This window comes from Corythoichthys intestinalis, chromosome 5, assembly GCF_030265065.1.
Source record: "Corythoichthys intestinalis isolate RoL2023-P3 chromosome 5, ASM3026506v1, whole genome shotgun sequence".
Lineage (NCBI taxonomy): Eukaryota > Metazoa > Chordata > Actinopteri > Syngnathiformes > Syngnathidae > Corythoichthys > Corythoichthys intestinalis.
The window spans coordinates 35,496,815-35,516,610 of record NC_080399.1 but is presented as its reverse complement, the minus strand read 5'-3'; the positions used below and the strand labels follow the sequence as shown (position 1 = coordinate 35,516,610).

Sequence of the window (19,796 nt, the reverse complement as noted above, 5' to 3'; positions counted from 1 at the left end):
TATCAGTAATTATTTGTCCAGTCTTTTAGCTAAATCCAGATTTTTTTTTTCACATGGAACCTGCATACGCATGTGTTGACTTGCATCCTTCATTAAAAAAAAAAAAAAAATCACATTTCTATATTAGAGCCTCAAATTAATGAAATTCTAAGTGTATCAAATGTGATACATTAGGCTATAAGACGTTAAGTTTGCAGGCACGGCATTCTGGCCTGTGGTCATGTGACTTTAACCAATTAAAATGTCTCCAAATGTTATTGCGTTTTCTGCTCATCTTGAAGGCCTACAAACCGCATTCGTGTGTTGTCCTTTCCTATATAGACAGACAAACAGAAGGGAAAATGACTGAGCCAGCTTTCGAGGGAGGGTGCCGGCTCTCATCGTTCACTTCAAAGAGCCGGCTCTTTGTAATGGCTCGTTTGCGACCGACACATCACTAGTTCCATTTGTCATTTGTACGTCTCGCCTAATGCAGTCTTCTGATATAATTGAACAAGCATGACCAAGCATGGAGTTGTTTTTCACAGAAACTGCTGATGGTTAGTGTTGCCTCAGATAAACCTGGACATTTAATTACCAACCAGCAAGGCTCATGATCTATTTTGCAAGATCCGCAGGAAGACTTAACCACAAACACACCACATTATTTGTATAAAAGGAAGGCCGAGTCATCTGTTCAGTGTGCATTTACATCTACACGGCTTGTTCTGTAACTAAACGCACCCAGAAATTTCTGAAATTAAATCCGCGCAGTATTGATCTCTTGCCTCCAGTCTTTATTAGGCAATCCAGACTAGCCGTCTCACCTGAATTGAAAACGAACACGCGGAGGACCAACACTGTCCAAACATTCTCAGTGCATATTCCAAATAGAATAACATCCTCACCCTGCAATTCTTACAATTTATTAGGAAGAGCTGAAATATATATATATATATATATATATATATATATATATATAGAGCAAGAGAGAGAGAGAGAGAGAGTTTGTCCAGAACTTGTTAATTGGCTTTTCACAACCACACTTGACCTCATGTTTAAAAGAGCACAGCCAACCACCACAAGCTTATCAAGGAAGGCAACATCCTCCATTTTACACGGTAGCACAAAACTAATAGGAACCTTGTTTGACAAAATGATGTACTTATTTCGAATGTTCCCAATCACCTGCTCCACATGAATGCGGAGGTGTGCAATTTTCCTAGTGCTCTCCACATCACGTGCATCAAGCTAGCTGTGACCTTTAGTAAAAGCAGGGATCTTGCAAACATGAGCCCCACACTGTCTTGTGTATTAAACTCACCAGGAAGTATCTTATCTAGAATCCCACTTGTTTCTGCGACCCAAGCCATCCGTCGTACCTTTGTAATCTCTGAAAAGTGAGTACAGTCTTCTTCACCCCTTTTCTGTCGTGGGAGACACTGTTGCACCCGGTAACACAACAATACACACCCATCTTTTCTTTACGAAGAAACTAAACCATTCAGCACTACCACAAGTTCCGGAACGGAAGTCGTACGTGATATTTTTAATATGGCGGGGTATCTAAGCAATGACGTAATACGACCCATTCCCGATTCACCAAGTTGCAAGTACCCAAAGTGATGTTACAGGTAAAGTAAAACTGGGCATCTTGCCTCCACCTGATAGTGCAAAGAAATGAACTGTCGTAGTTGTGGAATGAAGGGTCATGTTCAGGGCCGCCGTATAGGGGTGAAAAGTGGTACTCATTCTAAGGGCCCATGCCCTGATGGGGGCCCACAAAGAAAATTAGAACATAAGATAATTGTTTGCTAATTTAAGTATTAATCATTATCATTTTAATAGGAATAAAACGAAGGGTTTCGTTTTCTTGTTTTGTTTTGTTTTGGGCAAAAGGTAAACACCCAGATAGCTTATGTATTGCCAGCCACCCCTCCCCCCAACCCCTGTATTTTCATTAAATGGTTTGGTCCGCCCTTCCTTCAATCAGACCGGGAGCAGAGCGGTGCGCATTTACACCACTCAATGACTCGAAGTACGTGCAGCGCGGTACTGCAGAAATGTTTTCAAAACAAAAATCGGGTTTTCAAAAGAGGAAAGAAAAGAAAGCAAAACAGGAGATGGGTAAAAAAGGCCAACAGGATATCACAAAGTACTTCACAAAAACAGGTTGGGGTCTTGTGTCAGTGTAGTGCTGAAAATTAACCTGTTATCTTAGCTACGAAGCGAGGTCCCAGCTCACTCTGCAAGAAATACGGGATTTTCCCGGCCTCAATGAGCAACATGCACCTATTCAAAAACATGAATTCCAAATAATGACGGCATTTTTGGTATCCTACAGATGTTGAAAGTTGGTGTGGGAATGTTCTATTTTAAAATCGGCTTGAATCCAGTTTGTCAAGAATTTATTAAATTTAGTTTGTCATCAATTGAATTAGGCTCGAGCGTATGACGTGGCACTCGCGAGGTTTCCGCCGCTATCGCCACTGTGGAAGCGAGAAACATAAACAGTGAGGCATTTCAACACAGGTCGCTCTTTAAAAATGGTTGGAAATTATTGTGCGGTAAAGAATTGCAACAACCGATAGAATAGAAAGGAGAATGTACAACTCGACGGAACACCATTGAGTTTCTTCCGGATCCCTACATGGAGAAAAGGCGAGGGAAAGGTCATATCTGAACTTACCAAACTTCGAAGAATGGCATGGGTGGTCTCGTTCAGAAGGAAGGGCATAACGTTTGATTCTCCAGTTACACAGAGTTTGCTCTATGCACTTCCACTCCGGTAAGTTAATTTCGTTTGTTTACGCAAATTTCAGTAACTTTATGCCCTAAGTCGGCCTGTTGTTAGCTATAGCTACAGCTAAACAACTAGCATGCATACATGTGCATTGTCTTCATAAGACATAATTCCTGTCGTTGCTAAATGAAAAAGCTGTAATATTTTGACGTGAGAGAGTGGCAAAGAATTTGTACACAGGCTACATTTTCTGCAACAAAAAACTTGTACATCCGTGGTCACAGACTAATGTAAACACACATTGCCTACCTTTGCTAGAAAGATGGTGTTGCCGTTTGCTATGGTCATAATGTGCAGATCCTGCACCCATCCGCAGCAAAACTGTTCGTAGCTTTGTAGCGATTTGTGGTTTCGGAATTGCTGATGAGTGTAGTAACATACACCAAACACTAAATACAGCACGATGTCCATTTCGCGTAGTGGTGGAAGCTTGTCGACATCTTTATTCCATTTGTGTTCGGCTTGCTCATGAGGGTCAACATTGTTCACATCCTTAAAATTGCTCACATATCTGTCCTTCGCCGTGGTAACAAGTTTGTCTCTGTATCGAACTGGCAAGTTTTCCCTACATTTTTCCATCTTTGGCACTCGTAGTTGAATTGTATTTGCCGTTAAGTTTAAATGTCCCGTGATGCAGACGTGCTTCCGAAATGGCTGCGTTGTCGCAAATCTCGCACGATCCCGTGCTGCTGTGACGTAAACGCTCGAGCCTAATTAAGTTTTTAAACAAGGGAGCTGTAGCCTGTAGTGGAGATTGCAATTTTCCAGATGAGGCTAAGCCTACTCCATAATGAAATACTGTAATTGTTAGCTAGCTAGTGTTTGCTCCACTTTTAGTTTACATTTAATCAGTACAGCAGGCAAATCCTTAGCAATTTCTTCATACTAAAACAGTTGTATACTGTAGTGTAGTTAAGTTCAAACAAAACATTTATTGTAAGTCATTCATTAGGGTATTTGCTTTAAGAATATTTCTAATAAAAATATATTTAGATTGTAAAAGATGGCCTTCAGTACATTTCTTATAGATTATATCAATCTATTCATTATTGCTCTATACGCTGTATGTTTACTTAAATATATTTTCATCTTAAATCAATGCAGAAAATGCGCAAATTAGTGTGTAAAGATTCACCAGAATCAGGAAATTACATAGTTGATACGCTAAATGTGTGTGTGTCCCCCGGGTCTGGCGGTGGGGCCCAAAGTGATATCTTTTCATGGGGCCCAAAATCCCTGGCAGCGCCCCTGGTCATGTTGAGCGTGCCTGTCGGAATGAAATAGGCACAAAAAAATGGATGACAAAAAGAAAAAAAGAAATGCAGTATGTCAAAGCAGTAGAGAGTGCCTCTACTTCCGAAGATGACAGTGACATGCACACCATGCATGGAATGAGCATGGACGGAAACTCATTGTGACTAGGTCACACCAAAGTTAGAGGGTCACCCAGTCAAAATACAAATAGACACTGGGTCAAAGGCATCAGTTGTGTCTCACCATCAGACACTGTGTTCAAAGCGTACACTGGGAATGACTGACATTACCGTGCAATGCAATGGGCAAACTGCCAAACTTCCTGTAAGAGCCATATTCCTGATTTGTGTTATTTATAATTTTACTCCTTGCCACTAGGGGCTGTCAATAGTGCCTTGCCAGTGACCTGGAATCAGCCCCGGTAGGCTTAAAATGACAGCCAATCATGACAGAGGTGTTGGTAGTTTTTGACTGTGGTTTAGCGCTTTGTGCTGGAAATAGATTGTACTAATTTTGTTTGTTCCTGTGTGGATACGTTTTTGAGTATTTTGGTTACTTATTTTTATTTGGATAAAAAGCATTTGAGTTTTTAGACACCACCTATAATAAAATATTGGAACTTAGAAATGGACTTGCTGTGTATGCTTCGCTCTTCGAACTGCACTGGGAGCACGTCATCACAAACTCCTCAAAAACGGACACGGACTACGGTCGTCAAGAGGACGTGAAGCTGAATGCAGCGTTGTGGATCTACGAGCTAGTTTGGGAGCAACGGATGTGAGCTGGACAATGTTTGGTTTTGCCGATTGCTGATTGGAGCTGCACCGGAGCTTCGTATGAGACCAGCGGAATATCATCATCTCAGAGGAGCACCAGTCATCAAGCCGGCCAACGCTCGATTGGGGTATGCGTTGATCAGCGCTGATTTGAATGGCCATCTTGATTTGTGTGCACACATTCGATCAAATCTAATGCATCGGTGACGTCATCGAACTCGCAATCGTGTAAAACATTGCGTCGGGACGAGTTGCGCGACACTTCTTTGCAGGCTTTACGCCAGGGGTCCCCAAACTTTTTCCTCTGAGGGCCACATAACTTTTCCCTTCTCTGATGAGGGGCCGGGGTCAGTTTGTAACATAAAAAGTGTGACAATTGCAGGAGTGCCTAAATGTAAAAAAAATATTGTTTTCAGAAAGCCACAATCAAATAACCCTTTCTGGATTCTTCACAGAACAAAAGTAAATAAAAATTTTAAAAAAGGCCAGGAAATATAAAACACTATTGAGGAAAAAAAAAAAAAAAAAATCAAAACCTTGAAACCTGGCTTCAGCAGGATGACTTTGTAAGACTTAAATGAATCCAAACCTCCAAGTCACTTGAACATTCACACAGCTAGAAGCACTGGCCGAGGTGGAGGAGTGGCAGTAATATCACACTCTAGTTTTGGTACAGTGGGGCAAATAAGTATTTAGTCAAACACCAATTGTGCAAGTTCTCCTACTTGAAGTATTGTCAACATGGGTAAACCTCAACCATGAGAGACAGAATGTGTGAAAAAAAAAACAAACAAAATCACATTGTTTGATTTTTAAAGAATTTATTTCCAAATTAGAGTGGAAAATAAGTATTTGGTCACCTTCAAACAAGCAAGATTTCTGGCTGTCAAAGAGGTCTAACTTCTTCTAACGAGGTCAACGAGGCTCCACTCATTACCTGTATTAATGGCACCTGTTTTAACTCGTTATCGGTATAAAAGACACCTGTCCACTGTCAGTCACACTCCAAACTCCACTATGACCAAGACCAAAGAGCTGTCGAAGGACACCTGAGACAAAATTGTAGACCTGCATCGGGCTGAGAAGACTGAATCTGCAATAGGTAAAACGCTTGGTGAAACGAAATCAACTGTGGGAGCAATTATTAGAAAATGGAAGACATACAAGATCACTGATAATCTCCCTCGATCTGGGGCTCCATGCAAGATCTCACCCCGTGGCGTCAAAATGATAACAAGAACGGTGAGCAAAAATCCAAGTACCACACAGGGGGACCTAGTGAATGACCTAAGGAGAGCTAGGACCACAGTAACAAAGGCTACTATCAGTTACACAATTCACCGCAAGGGACTCAAATCCTGCACTGCCAGACGTGTCCCCCTGCTGAAGAAAGTACACGTCCAGGCCCGTCTGCGGTTCGCTAGAGAGCATTTGGATGATCCAGAAGAGGACTGGAAGAATGTGTTATGGTCAGATGAAACCAAAATAGAACTTTTTGGAAGAAACACAGGCTCTTGTGTTTGGACGAAAAAGAATACTGAATTGCACCATACCCACTATGAAGCATGGGGGTGGAAATGTCATGCTTTGAGGCTTCTCCGCCAGGACGACTTATCTGTGTAAAGGAAAGAATGAATGGGGCCATGTGTCGAGAGATTTTGAGGGAAAATCTCCTTCCATCAGCAAGGGCATTGGAGAGAGACGTGGCTGGGTCTTTCAGCATGACAATGATCCCAAACACACAGCCAGGGCAACAAAGGAGTGGCTTCGTAAGAAGCATTTCAGGGTCCTGAAGTGGCCTTGCCAGTCTCCAGATCTCAACCCCATAGGAAATCTGTGGAGGGAGTTGACGTGTTGCCCAACAACAGCCCCAAAACAGAAGATCTGCATGGAGGAATAGGTCAAAATACCAGCAACAATGTGTGAAAAGCTTGTGAAGAGTTAAAGAAAACCTTTGGCCTCCGTTATTGCCAACAAAGGGTAGATAACAAAGTATTGAGATGAATTTTTGGTATTGACCAAATACTTATTTTCCACCATGATTTGCAAATAAAATCTTTAAAAATCAAATAATGTGATTATCTGTGTTTTTTTCCCCACATTCTGTCACTCATGGTTGAGGTTTACCCATGTTGACAATTACAGGCCTCTCTAATATTTTCAAGTGGAAGTGGGAGAACTTGCACAATTAGTGGTTGACTAAATACTTGTTTGCCCCACTGTAACCAAGTTTTACAGACAGAATCTCTATTCCTACTTATGTGTAACCCCCATCGCCCCACCAACTCATGGTGCAAACGGTACCCCCACAGTGGCGCCTCCAGAAATTTTTCATAGGGGTAGACAGATGTGGCCACTTAAAATCTTGGGGTGGCCAAAACTAAAAGCCATAATTTCAGGTTTCATTATATTATTGCAGTAAAAAGGTCAGGGGAAAACATTCAGAAAGACTTAAGGACACGGCTACTGATATACTTTGGTGTATTGTGCAATATTTGATGTTACTAATGATTTAATGTGCATAGTCCATAACTGTCCAGTCAACATTTTGAGTTCCACAACAATTCTGTTTTATTTTGTTATGTATATATTAGGCATATGGTGCACATTTAACTAGGGCTGTCAAACGATTAAAATTTTTAATCGAGTTAATCACAGCTTAAAAATTAATTAATCGTAACTGATCGCTATTCAAACCATCTCTAAAATATGCCATATTTTTCTGTAAATTATTTTTGGAATGGAAAGTTACCGCCCGTTAACGCGGTAATTTTGACAGCGCTACATTTAACAAAACAAAATAAATGCATTAATTTGGGCTGAAATGCATAACTGATGCTACAACAATCTAATGATATACTGGCAAGCGGGGTGGCCAGTGGGGTGGCGAACCAATCTATAGGGGTGGCAGTGGCACTGGCCCCAGCATAACTGATTGAAGAATATGATCAGGTTAATCTCCGTCAAACAATTTGTAGCAATTTGAGCATTTTCCCCGGTTCTTTTCATCCAAAGTCAAATAAGCCAATCGGAAAAAAACTTCAGAAAGAGGTTTTTGGTCATTGCATTTCCTTGAGCTGACGGCCCACATTTGAGGTTGTTTTGCTCATAACATTTAGCAAGCATAGACTCTTCAAAACAGAAACATGCAATGAGTGAAAAACAACAGGTCTATATACAGGGGTGAAAGTGGCTAGAATTTCTTGCCGGAACTCCCCGACGTGAAGGTCGCCACGGAGCCAGAATTTTTTTTTTTTTTTTTTTTTTTTTGGGGGGGGGGGGGGGGGGTCAAACCTCTTAAACTACTGAAATGCAAAGAAAACTATTTTAGCAGTTACTTCTATAACACATATAAAAACTAAAAACTAAAAGTGATTTTCATTCAAAATTGTATTTTTTCAATTATTTGCCAAATAAAAGTTAACAAAAACAGCAATATTCACAACCTCCATCTCCTAATTTTTATTTTCCCTCATTTCCTCATATACTAAATGCCAAATATCAATTTTAACTACTTAAGAACATAGGATGTATATTAAAATTGAAGTTAATGTAAACATTGACTTTTTTTTTTAATAATTAAGATATAAGTAACATACATTCAGAAAATAAGTTCAAATGAATGAATATTATGCAGTTAAATGTAATATATTTTGAAGAGGGCGCAAACATTAATTTTTCTACACTATATATTTTCGCGTCAATTCAACAAACTTTTTTTTTTCTTTTTTTTTGTTTTTGCTGTTCCAAAAAACATGCATATTTGAACCAATCAGAGCTAACTATCTCTGCTGATCACATGTCAGAATGTCAGCCAATTGAACGGATAAATGAGTCCAGGCGTTTTGCTTTGCTGCGTGTATTCACACATTGACATGACTCATCATCGTTAGACTCCGCTAACTGCAGCAGCTGGGGAAACCTTCATGCCATCCGTGGAATAAAAATAAATAAATATTGGTGGAAACGGATTACGCTACACAAGCATTTTATTATGCTTGCTGTTAACACTTGTGTATGTAAATCTGATGTTGGTAGATTGTTTTCTTCTTGGAGATGAAATTCATGTGTGGCAGCTCAGCATTTTTTTTTTTTTTTACATAACGTTTTGACAATTGCCGTCATATTTTTGGAATCAAAGCACCGTGTACCGGTACAGCATTCTGGCCGTGAATCTTGTACCGGAACTGCGTTCCTGACCGTTCTGGCCCACTTTCACTCCTGTCTATATACTAATGTCATATACTTACAGTTAAGAGCAGAAACCTATTACCGCGGAGGGCGCCGCAGCAGCCCACGAAGCCCACGATGAAGAGTCCACCTCCAACTCCCAGCATAAAGTACAATCCTGAAACTAGCGATTCCTTTGTCTGCAACACTGCAACAAGGGCTGAATCAGTGGCGAGCTGTGTCAGCGCCCACAAAGCCGCGAACAGACACCCTGTCATCTGACAAAAAGATGTGGGGTGAGGGTGGGAAGTTAAAATTGCTGCATTATGGACTCACATAAACATTGAATAACATGCACACGACAGCAATTTGACGTGGGGAGGGCAAAAAAAAACAAAACAGGATATATCGATTAACCTTAAGGGGGCCTCAGCAATACAATCAACATTGACACTCACTTTTTCCTTGCAGAATAAATCCTAAAAAATACTTTGGAATGCCCTTGTGTGACTCTGCCGCTCATTAGGTAAACAAGATGAATGTTAGGGGCGCCAGCCAATCAGAGGGCAGCAACTAGTGTAACTGCCCATTTGCAGGATTTTTGTAAAAGGTTGAAATGACTATAAAACAACAGTAACTGTTCACTGAGTCCCAAAACTTTCATATTTTACATGTGAAATACGTAGCTATTGACGTATGAAATTGTTGATCAGTAGGTATTCGTACATCTTGATGCACTGGTTCAAGTGTACACAGCTTCACTCGCAAACCCAGAAGTGGGTGATACAGTGGGGCAAATAAGTATTTAGTCAACCACCAATTGTGCAAATTCTCCACTTGAAAATGTTAGAGAGGCCTGTAACTGTCAGCATGGGTAAAGTTCAACCATGAGAGATAGAATGTGGAAAAAAAAAAAAAACATAAAATCACATTGTTTGATTTTTAAAGAATTTATTTGCAAATCATGGTGGAAAATAAGTATTTGGTCAATACCAAAAGTTCATCTCAATACTTATGTACCCTTGTTGGCAATGACGAACATTTTCTGTAATTCTTCACAAGCTTTTCACACACTGTTGCTGGTATTTTGGTCCATTCCTCCATTCAGATCTCCTCTAGAGCAGTGATGTTTTGGGGCTGTCGTTGGGCAACACGGACTTTCAACTCCCTCCACAGATTTTCGATGGGGTTGAGATCTGGAGACTGGCGAGGCCACTCCGGGACCTTGAAATGCTTCTTACGAAGCCACTCCTTTGTTGCCCTGGCCGTGTGTTTGGGATCAATGTCATGCTGAAAGACCCAGCCGCATCTCATCTTCAATGCCCTTGCTGATGGAAGGAGATTTTCACTCAAAATCTTTCGATACATGGCCCCATTCATTCTTTCCTTTACACAGATCAGTCGTCCTGGTCCCTTTGCAGAAAAACAGCCCCAAAGCATGATGTTTCCAACCCCATGCTTCACAGTGGGTATTGTGTTCTTCGGATGCAATTGAGTATTCTTTTTTCCTCCAAACTCGAGAACCTGTGTTTCTACCAAAAAGTTCTATTTTGGTTTATCTGACCATGACACATTCTCCCAGTCCGCTTCTGGATCATCCAAATGCTCTCTAGCGAACCTCAGATGGGCCTGGACGTGTACTGGCTTCACCAGGTGGACACGTCTGGCAGTGCAGGATTTGAGTCCATCACGACGCATTGTGTTACTGATAGTAGCCTTTCTTACTGTGGTCCCAGCTCTCTGTAGGTCATTCACCAGGTCCCCCCGTGTGGTTCTGGGATTTTTGCTCACCATTCTTCTTCTTATTTTGACGCCACAGGGTGAGATCTTGCATTGAGCCCCAGATCGAGGGAGATTATTAGTGGTCTTGTATGTCTTCCATTTTCTAATAATTGCTCCAACAGTTGATTTCTTTACACCAGACATGTCCAAAGTCCGGCCCGGGAACCAAATGTGTCAGCGCCCGTGGTCAAATTTAATCCGGCCCCCAGCCTCTGTCATAAAATCAATAACGTCTGGCCCGCACACAAACTTAATAAATTGGTAAGCAGTACTGTTACCAGCATATGAAGGAGCTTACACACTAAACGCTGCTCCTCATTTACCCACTAAAAGGCAGCAGCACTCTAAGCAACATTACCCCGTGTGACCCTTTACTTTCAATTTTCTAAAATGGCGATATTACCAAACATGACATGTTGACATGTACGACAAGATTATAGGGAAGATAAGCTGCGAGAAATTGAAGCAACCTGAAGCTAGCATAATTTCACAGCAGCAGTATTTCGCAAAAGCCCGAGAGTCGAAAGAGAACGCCACAGAGGCTAGTTGCGAGATTGTTTAAATTAATAATTTTTAAAAAAATATTAAAGCAAATGTGACACACAGAAAATTTGCATAAATTATTGTCTACGTCAGCGAAGGTCGGCCCCCCACATTTTTACTACACCAAATCTGGCCCCCTTTGCAAAAAGTTTGGATACCCCTGCTTTACACCAAGTTTTTTACCTATTGCAGATTCAGTCTTCCCAGCCTGGTGCAGGTCTACAATTTTGTCTCTGGTGTCCGTCGACAGCTCTTTGGTCTTGGCCATAGTGAAGTTTGAGTGTGACTGAGTGAGATTGTAGACAGGTGTCTTTTATACCGATCATGAGTTAAAACAGGTGCCATTAATACAGGTAATGAGTGGAGCCTCCTTAGACCTTGTTAAACCTCGTTCGAAGAAGTTAGACCTCTTTGGCAGCCAGAAATCTTGCTTGTTTGTAGGTGACCAAATACTTATTTTCCACTCTAATTTGGAAATAAATTCTTTCAAAATCAAACAATGTAATTTTCTGTTTTTTTCCCACATTCTGTCTCTCATGGTTGAGGTTTACCCATGTTGACAATTACAGGCCTCTCTAATCTTTTCAAGTAGGAAAACTTGCACAATTGGTGGTGGACTAAATACTTATTTGTCCCACAGTAGCAGTGTTGTTTTCGGCAACGATGACCAAAATATTTTTTCATGACGAGATGATAACAAGCTAAAAGTGTGTTTTGGGTGATTAAATCAATGAGATAAATGCCAGTTTTCATCTGACGAGACGAAAATGCTCAATAGTTTCCATCTCGTGTGACATTAATATGTGTAGTTAGCCTGCATCGATGCAGAGTCTGATTATGTCACTAATGTGACGTGCTGTTTTTGCACCATCTGCTCACAAAACAAATCACAAGCATTTTCATTTGGAGAATAAGCATAGCTGCTTTGCTAAGCTATGACCAGCCCTTAAACGAAGGCAGGCTTCTACATTTACTTTAAAGGTAACATGCATATTGGCCCAAAACTGATAATGAAAACCTGATGTCGATATTATACGATTTCTTAAAATGCATTTCTCGGCCATTATTGTCAGGTAGCCGATCACTTATGTTTACTCATCCCGGCTACCTGATATTATCAGACAACTCTAATAAATAATTTTTAAAAATCAAATGTATTTATTTATTTTTTTTACCGGCAAGTTTACATAATTATTAAACTAAAGGTTTGAGGCATTAATGCTTTTAAATGCTTTTTATGGCCTGAATTTTGACAAAATCCACTTGAACCGCATGAACACTGTAATAATAATAATAATGCTACATTTTTATTTGAAGGCGCCTTTCTGGCACTCAAGGTTACCGTACAATCATATTAAACACATTTACGCAGATATAAAGTTAAATAGCAATGAAAAATGAATAAGGAAAAATAAAAGTATAGAACATTTAGGACATTTAAAATACTAAACAGATGTAAAAACATGAACAATAACAATAGATAAAAAATGAGTAGTGGAAAACTAAATACAATTTTGCGTACAAAGCCGCATCAATGGATCAAAGAGCCGCGAGTTGTCTACCTGATGCAGAGGAACACTCCATTATTTATTTACCTCATTTTCCAATTATTACAACCTGAGGTGAGTCACAGTACACAAACGAGTAAGAGAAAACGAAAGTTGCATCTGTAATACGGTTCCAGGAATGAATAAATGAAGGGGAGGGGTGGCCGGGGGTGTCATGGAGGCTCACGTCCGCTGTAATCTGCTCCTGAAGATTAGTCGTCATCCGCCCTTGCCTGGTTTCCGCGAGCGAGCCTTTCTTGATCCCGGATGATTTTCGTGACCATTTGAGCGGCACCATCACTTAACGCTGCTTGTTCCTTCCTCACTTGGGACAATTCGTCGCCGATGTTACGAGCAATCTCCATTGCCTCTTTTTGTTGTCGCATCATTCTCACCGAAAATCGGTGTATCCAGAGGGCACCAATAAGCAGCGGGAGGGCGAGCACCATCAGTGAGCCGAAGATAAAGAGGTCTTCGACGTCCTCAATCTGGAGAGATGTGAAGCATATGGGCCTCCATTTTCCCCAGGCATCCTCCGCATATCCAGACGTGAAGGTGTTGGCCGGACATGGCCGTTAGTTTGGTGTAGGTCGCATTGTAGAGAAGATTCTGTCAAGCAGCTCCATTTCAGAGACGTTAAAAGCACACAGCGCGCACGTTGCACTTACAGATCAGTGATCTAAGTTTGCTGCAGGGTATATCTTCAGGGCGTGCAATGTTATGTCTTAGTCTCTATCCCTGACATTTAATCATCCTTTTGTTGTCTTTTTGTTGTGGGAACATTTTGTTGCGGATGTGTGTGTGCAGTGGAGTTATGTGTCATTTTGGTTCGAGTAGCTATTTAGAATGGTTTCCTTGTACATCTTTTTGAAGTAACTAAATTATTCTATACTCGTAAGTGCCGCATCACATGTATTCCATGCCCCAATGTTCGTAATCGAGAAATATTTTAAGGTTGTCCTAATTGTCCGATAGGAAAAGAATCTGATTCCTCTTAGGTCGTAATTTGATCCCCACAGTTGGAATCGAGCTTATAGCGGGACACAGTTTGCGTGGGCCTTGTACATCATTTGAATAGTTTTGAAGTTAATCAAGTCATAAAATTTTAATAGCTTGGATTTGATGTAGAGCTTATTTGTGTGTGCTCTGAACGTTGCATTGTGAATAGAGCTGTCCCGACTAGTCGACATAGTCGGCGTCATCGATGACGTAAATCCGTCGACGAGCACAACATCCCGTCGACGGTTAATGAAGGGTTAAAAAAAAATATATGCGTGGAAAGTTAGTGTCGGATGCTCTGTTTGCAAGCGGGGAAAGCGGCACAAAGCCAAAAAAAGCGCACCAGAGTGTCCAAAACATTGACTTATTTCAAAGAAACAAAGGAGAGTACACTCTTCTGTCCTGTCTCTTCAGTGCCAAGCTTGGCTGCGCGTCGGCCGTGAATAAACACCTCAAGCGCCTTCACGCAGTTTGTAAATTTTTTTTTTTTTCATTTTTTGTACACCAGAGGGTGCTGTCGCCTTACTAAATAATAATGTTTCATTGACAATGGGCCTATAAGTGCTATTAGTATTGTTCTTAATGCTAATTGAAAGGTTTATTTCATGTTATGGTTTATTTTAATGTATAGAAAATTATATAAGGTTAAAAGGTCATAAATATATACAGTATATACAGTCATTGCACTCAAGGGAGAGATTGTCAATGATAAGGTAATAAGGTAAAGGCAATTCATATAGGCAATTCATTGATATATAAATAACGTTTAAAAGGAAAAAGGTGAAAATTTTTTGTAAATTTCTAATTGTGTTGCTTTATTTGTGTGCACCGTAGCTCTTACAGTGTGTTTACATCAAGGATGGAATAAAAGTTGTAAACCATCAGTTTAAGAGACCATCTTTTCAATCGGGATGCTACACTAGTTAATTCTATCAGCATTTGAACTCATTGTTTATTTGTGATTTATTATTGTTATTTACGTGTTTATTTGTACTTTAATAAATAATTTGAGTGTTCCAATATGTTTTTTGTGAATTGATAAGCGTCAACAAAAATGTCATTGCTAAATTAGTAAAAAAAAATAATTAATTATTAGATTAGTCGACTAATCGTAAAAATAGTCGGCTGACTAATCGGGAGAAAATTAGTCGTTTGGGACAGCCCTAATTGTGAATAATCCGAATTGCCTTTTTTTGAAGGATAAAAAGTGGATCAAGGTGAATTTTGTGTGTGTGTCCCCAAATTTCCCAACAGTAACTGAGGTGCGGCAAGACAAGTGCGCTGTAAAGAGTTTGGAGAGCCCTCTCATCTAGCATATTTTGTGCTCTAAAGAGAATGGAGATGCTCCTAGCAAGCTTATTGCACAGCCGCTCCACATGGGCCTTCCATGTTAGTAGGTCATCTAGAACTACACCTAAGACTTTATGCTGCCGTACTCTTTTTATCATAACATTGTTTGTTTGTATGTTTATTCTCGAATGACTGCCAGGGCTTTCCGTCACTCAAAATCCTTGGCATTGAGGCTGAGGGCACCGTACTGTGGGTCAAAGAGACCATTCAAGGGACACAATAAGGGACACGATGGTGGGTTCCACACCTGGTATGTCGTTCAGACCAACAGTTGAGGTATCACGCATGGCCGCCAGAACACGGGTGTCGCCTCTGGCGGTCAGCGGGGATGAAATAGAACTATTATTTGTCTCGTTTTTTCCCGATTGGCTGGCTGTGTTTGACTTACCACCCTGTGCAACTGGATCTTGGACTTCCTTACACACCGCACACAGAGTGACATTTGTAGGAGTGAGCACTTGTTTTTAAATGTGTACGCTGTACGTTCAAAATCTGTACGTTTTTCGTGGATAACGTTTTTTTTCTCCATTCGGAATTTGTCACCGTTTCGGCAGTGAGACAATGTGCGTTACTACATTGGTTGAATGACGCGAGAAAAGTCAGAGACACGGCGAGAGAAGAGCCGGATTGGGAAGGAGGGAAGAGTGTTGTGACGCTGTTGCAAACGCGATGCTAGGCTAGGTGGCTCCAATATTTCCTGACTGTAGCCGACGGCCAACAATCTACGCCCACTTGATGCTACACTAGATATCACATGCATGTAGAACTACATGCGAAATGACAGACTCGGCGGTGTTAGTAAACAGCCGGCATTTTAAAGCAGTAGACTTCTCAGAAAGGCTCTGTTGTAGTGAACCCTTCTAGCGAACCTAAGTAACTTTTTATCTAAAATACTCCTAAATCTGTAAAATCTTGACTTGAATCGATCTTTAAATGATGAAACAGTTTTAAAACTTTCAGGTGTCAAAAGTAGACAGAAGGGAACTAATGCAAAAACGGGAGCAATTTTAACAACTTTAACAGTTGATTCACAACATTAAATGACCTCCAAACATAGCAAAGGTTACCTTTTTTTTAATTTAAAAAGAAAAAATAAACATTAAAGGTAACACCAGTTACTTTGCCAAGTACAGTAACTAATTACTCTCATATCAAAGGTAACTGACTTACTAACTCAATTACTTTTTAGAAGAAGTAATTAATTTGTAACTGTAATTACTTATTTAAAATAAGATTAACAATACTGGTCATAAAGATGAAGTCTGCAGAATGAAAAGTGACGAAAGCTGAGCTTTCATTCTGCCAATTTGTTGCCGAACACAATTTGCCTGCAACTATTGCTGATCACATCTTGGAATTAGCAAAAGAAATGTTCCCTGACTCAAATATTGCATCGGTAATTTTATCAATTGACCTTTTTAATTCAGAATTGGACACACGAACGAACTTTAAGTCAAACTGAATTGCAAGCTTAAGTGCAGCTATCAAGACATGGTAGAAATTGCCAAAAGTGCTACATACAATTATAACAAAAGTCGCTGTTAAATTTTAGTAATCATGATGTAACTGAAAATATTGATTGTTCTTTGATTGCACCAGGTTATATGTGACAAGATTACCAAACAAATTCATAATATTTTGAAAATTGAGTTTTATTTTTATTTCATACTGCACGCTATATAAAACGTTGTAAGACCGGGGCTCCCCAGGGTTGTGTGCGAAGCCCTCTACTCTACACTTTGTTCACCCATGACTGGTCTGCCTCCTTCCCCTCCAACCCCATCGTCAAGTTTGCGGATGACACCACTGTTCTTGGACTTCTCCAACAATGATGAGACGGAATACAGGAAAGAGGTCCAACATCTGTTGTCATGGTGTAACAACAACAACCTGATTTTAAACATTAAAAAGTCATAAGAAATCATTGTGGACTTCCGCAAGCCAAAACACCACAGCCCTCTCACCATTGGCTCTGAGGTGGTGGAGAGGGTCAGCAGTTTTAAGTTCCTGGGGGTGACCATGGTGAGCAGCCGTACATAAAGACTTGCAAACAGTCTGTACCATCAGGCCATAAGACTGCTGAACTCACAAGTATACTGAAACTGCTGTTGTTGTTGTGGGGTCATGAGGATGATTATCATTATTAGTTTTGCACTTGTCACTGTGGGGAGCAAAGGGGGGGGGGGGCATGAATGGCTATCTAAATGTATTGATATTTATTATTTATTCATGGTGGGGGGTGTGGGGGTAGTGGGTACATTTTACCTTTATCCTGCTCTGAACCAAGCACTTTTAATTAAAGATACACGATAATATCGGTCGCCGATAATTATCAGCCGATAATGGCAATTATGACGTCACACAGATAATCCAGATAATAAAAAAATCCAACCGATAATGCAATCCGATAATTATATACTTGATTTAGCCTCCAAATGTGCACAACCGAAGAATTCAGCACGCCGCCTCCTCAACCCCTCCCCTCTCTGAAGCCCCTGAGGGAGGAGGGGTTGAGGAGGCGGAGTTACACGACAAGAAATAGTTGAATATTATGGCGGCTGTTACTAAAAAAACGACGCTCTCGCCATCTGCAAAACATGTACCGCAGAAGTTCCACGAAGCCGAAAGAAAGCGTCCTCATTCAAAACCACTAACCCAGCATCCATTTAAAACTGCATCACAAAGATTTTTGGAACGAATACGAGGCTGCTGCTAGCGGGAATGCTTAAGCTATTGTAAACACAAGCTAAACTACGGGGCTTGTGACAATACAGAGTCGGGTTGTTTGGGAAAGCAGCCCATAGTGGGTGGTAAACTCGCATCTAAGGCTAAACACCGGCACGACTGGAGACCGATAGTCTGCAAGTAGCCGTCTTCCAACGGAGCCCGCCGCTCTGGCCGGTCCGGCAGGCTGCCGCCGCCTCGCCGTTGGCGGGGCGGGCAGAGCCCGGTTCCCCGGCTTCAGGACCTCCGGTTTCTCGAGCGTTCCCTCACGGCGTGCGAGCAAAGCCAGGCCCCGAAAACGCCGCGGCGAACCGGCCGATGCGGGCGGATTATCCGGTACGAACGTAGCCGCCACCGCCGAGACGGGACACGATTTTTTTTTACCGAAATGACCCGAGAGCCAAAGCCCTGGATAAAAAAAATAATGCAGTTTATACGACCACCAATCTTCATGAAAAACATGCCAATCACATTTTCACAGTGTGCAACAAAGCATATAACATTAGCAATCACTTTTCAAATTGATTTAACTTATTTGTCTGCTCAATCAGTCACAGTAGATAATCAAAACTTATTGGCACTTATTAACACTTATCAATTTAAATATGCACATTCCTGTTTTAATGAAATAACAATAATATTCTGTAGCCACAAATATTATTCAAAATCTTTTCTTCTTCCAAGTTTTTTTTTTTAGGATTAAGTATAATAACGTATTGCTCAAAATAAGGCTGTTAAGATTATTTTCAGCGAGCTATTTTTCTTCCAAGAAATCTAAGAGAAATACACTTGAAGCGCTGGCAGATAATTTCACTTATTTCCAATAGATTTACACTTAAAACTGACTAGTTTTAAGGAGGGGTGTTTTGCAGTGTATTAATGTTATATATGTTCAGAATGGCTTCCTTTTAAAGGCATTTTTGTGCAACTTAGGTATTTACTCTGTAAGTAATTGTTGCCAAAAGTTTACCATTACACAATGTCAGACAATCCGTCATTGATGTTGGAATTGAATACTTGTTCATATTTTATGTTGAAAAAAAGAGCAATAAATGATATTTTTGCACAGTAATATTTTGTATACTTTAAAATTTTACATAAATCTTTTAATAGAATTATCGGCTTGACATTATCGGTTGGAATCAGGAGGAAATTATCGGTTATCGTTATCGGTTGAAAAATGTATTATCGTGCATCACTACTTTTAATGGGTACTGACAACAAAGTGTTGTTGGAACTCCAATCTGAATTTCATTGTTATCCTGACAATGACAAATAAATTTTGTTAAATAAAACCTTTGTCAATCGTATGAAAATGCGTATGCCAACTTGAAATAATGATATACAGTTTCCTCGTTATTCTTTGTTTTAAATTCAGTTTGAATGAAGCTCATATACCAAATTTTTATTCCCCATGAACAAGGTCTGCAACGATAAATCTGATGTGGAGTGATCTCACAAAACCATTTGTGCATTAATTGACCAATATTTTGCACAATAGTGAGTAGGGATGGGAATTGATAAGATTTTTACGATTCCGATTCCATTATCGATATTGCTTAACGATCCGGTTCTATCGATTCCCTTATCGATTCTAATTTGGACTAATGGACTGTATGATGTTCTGGATTCAATATGTTTATGGTTCATTCGCCTCGGAGTGTCAGAACACAAGGAGTGGAGAGTGGAGTTCGTCTTTGACACTTTTAATCCCAACTTGGCAACAGGCACAACTATATACAGGCAATGGTACTTGATATGACAATCACTCAATGAGCAGATGAGAACATGCGTGGAAAGATGTTGATGTATGTGTATGGAAGACTGAAATATGTTGGTATATGTGTGGTTCTGAAAGGAAAGCATATT

The 19,796-nt window shown here is 40.4% G+C and overlaps 1 protein-coding gene across 4 annotated transcripts in view; it reads right to left on the bottom strand.

Annotated features, from left to right (window-relative positions):
* LOC130915758 (tetraspanin-18-like) overlaps positions 1-19,796 on the bottom strand; it is a 67,136-nt gene that overhangs the window by 31,225 nt on the left and 16,115 nt on the right. For 3 of the 4 annotated variants that reach the window (XM_057835787.1, XM_057835789.1, XM_057835788.1), the window contains exon 4: positions 9,063-9,260. The exons of the other annotated variant lie outside the window; for it this stretch is intronic. In XM_057835787.1, coding sequence (XP_057691770.1) covers positions 9,063-9,260 — 198 coding nt within the window. The remainder of the gene's footprint in view (positions 1-9,062; positions 9,261-19,796) is intronic. 4 annotated transcript variants of the gene reach the window in all.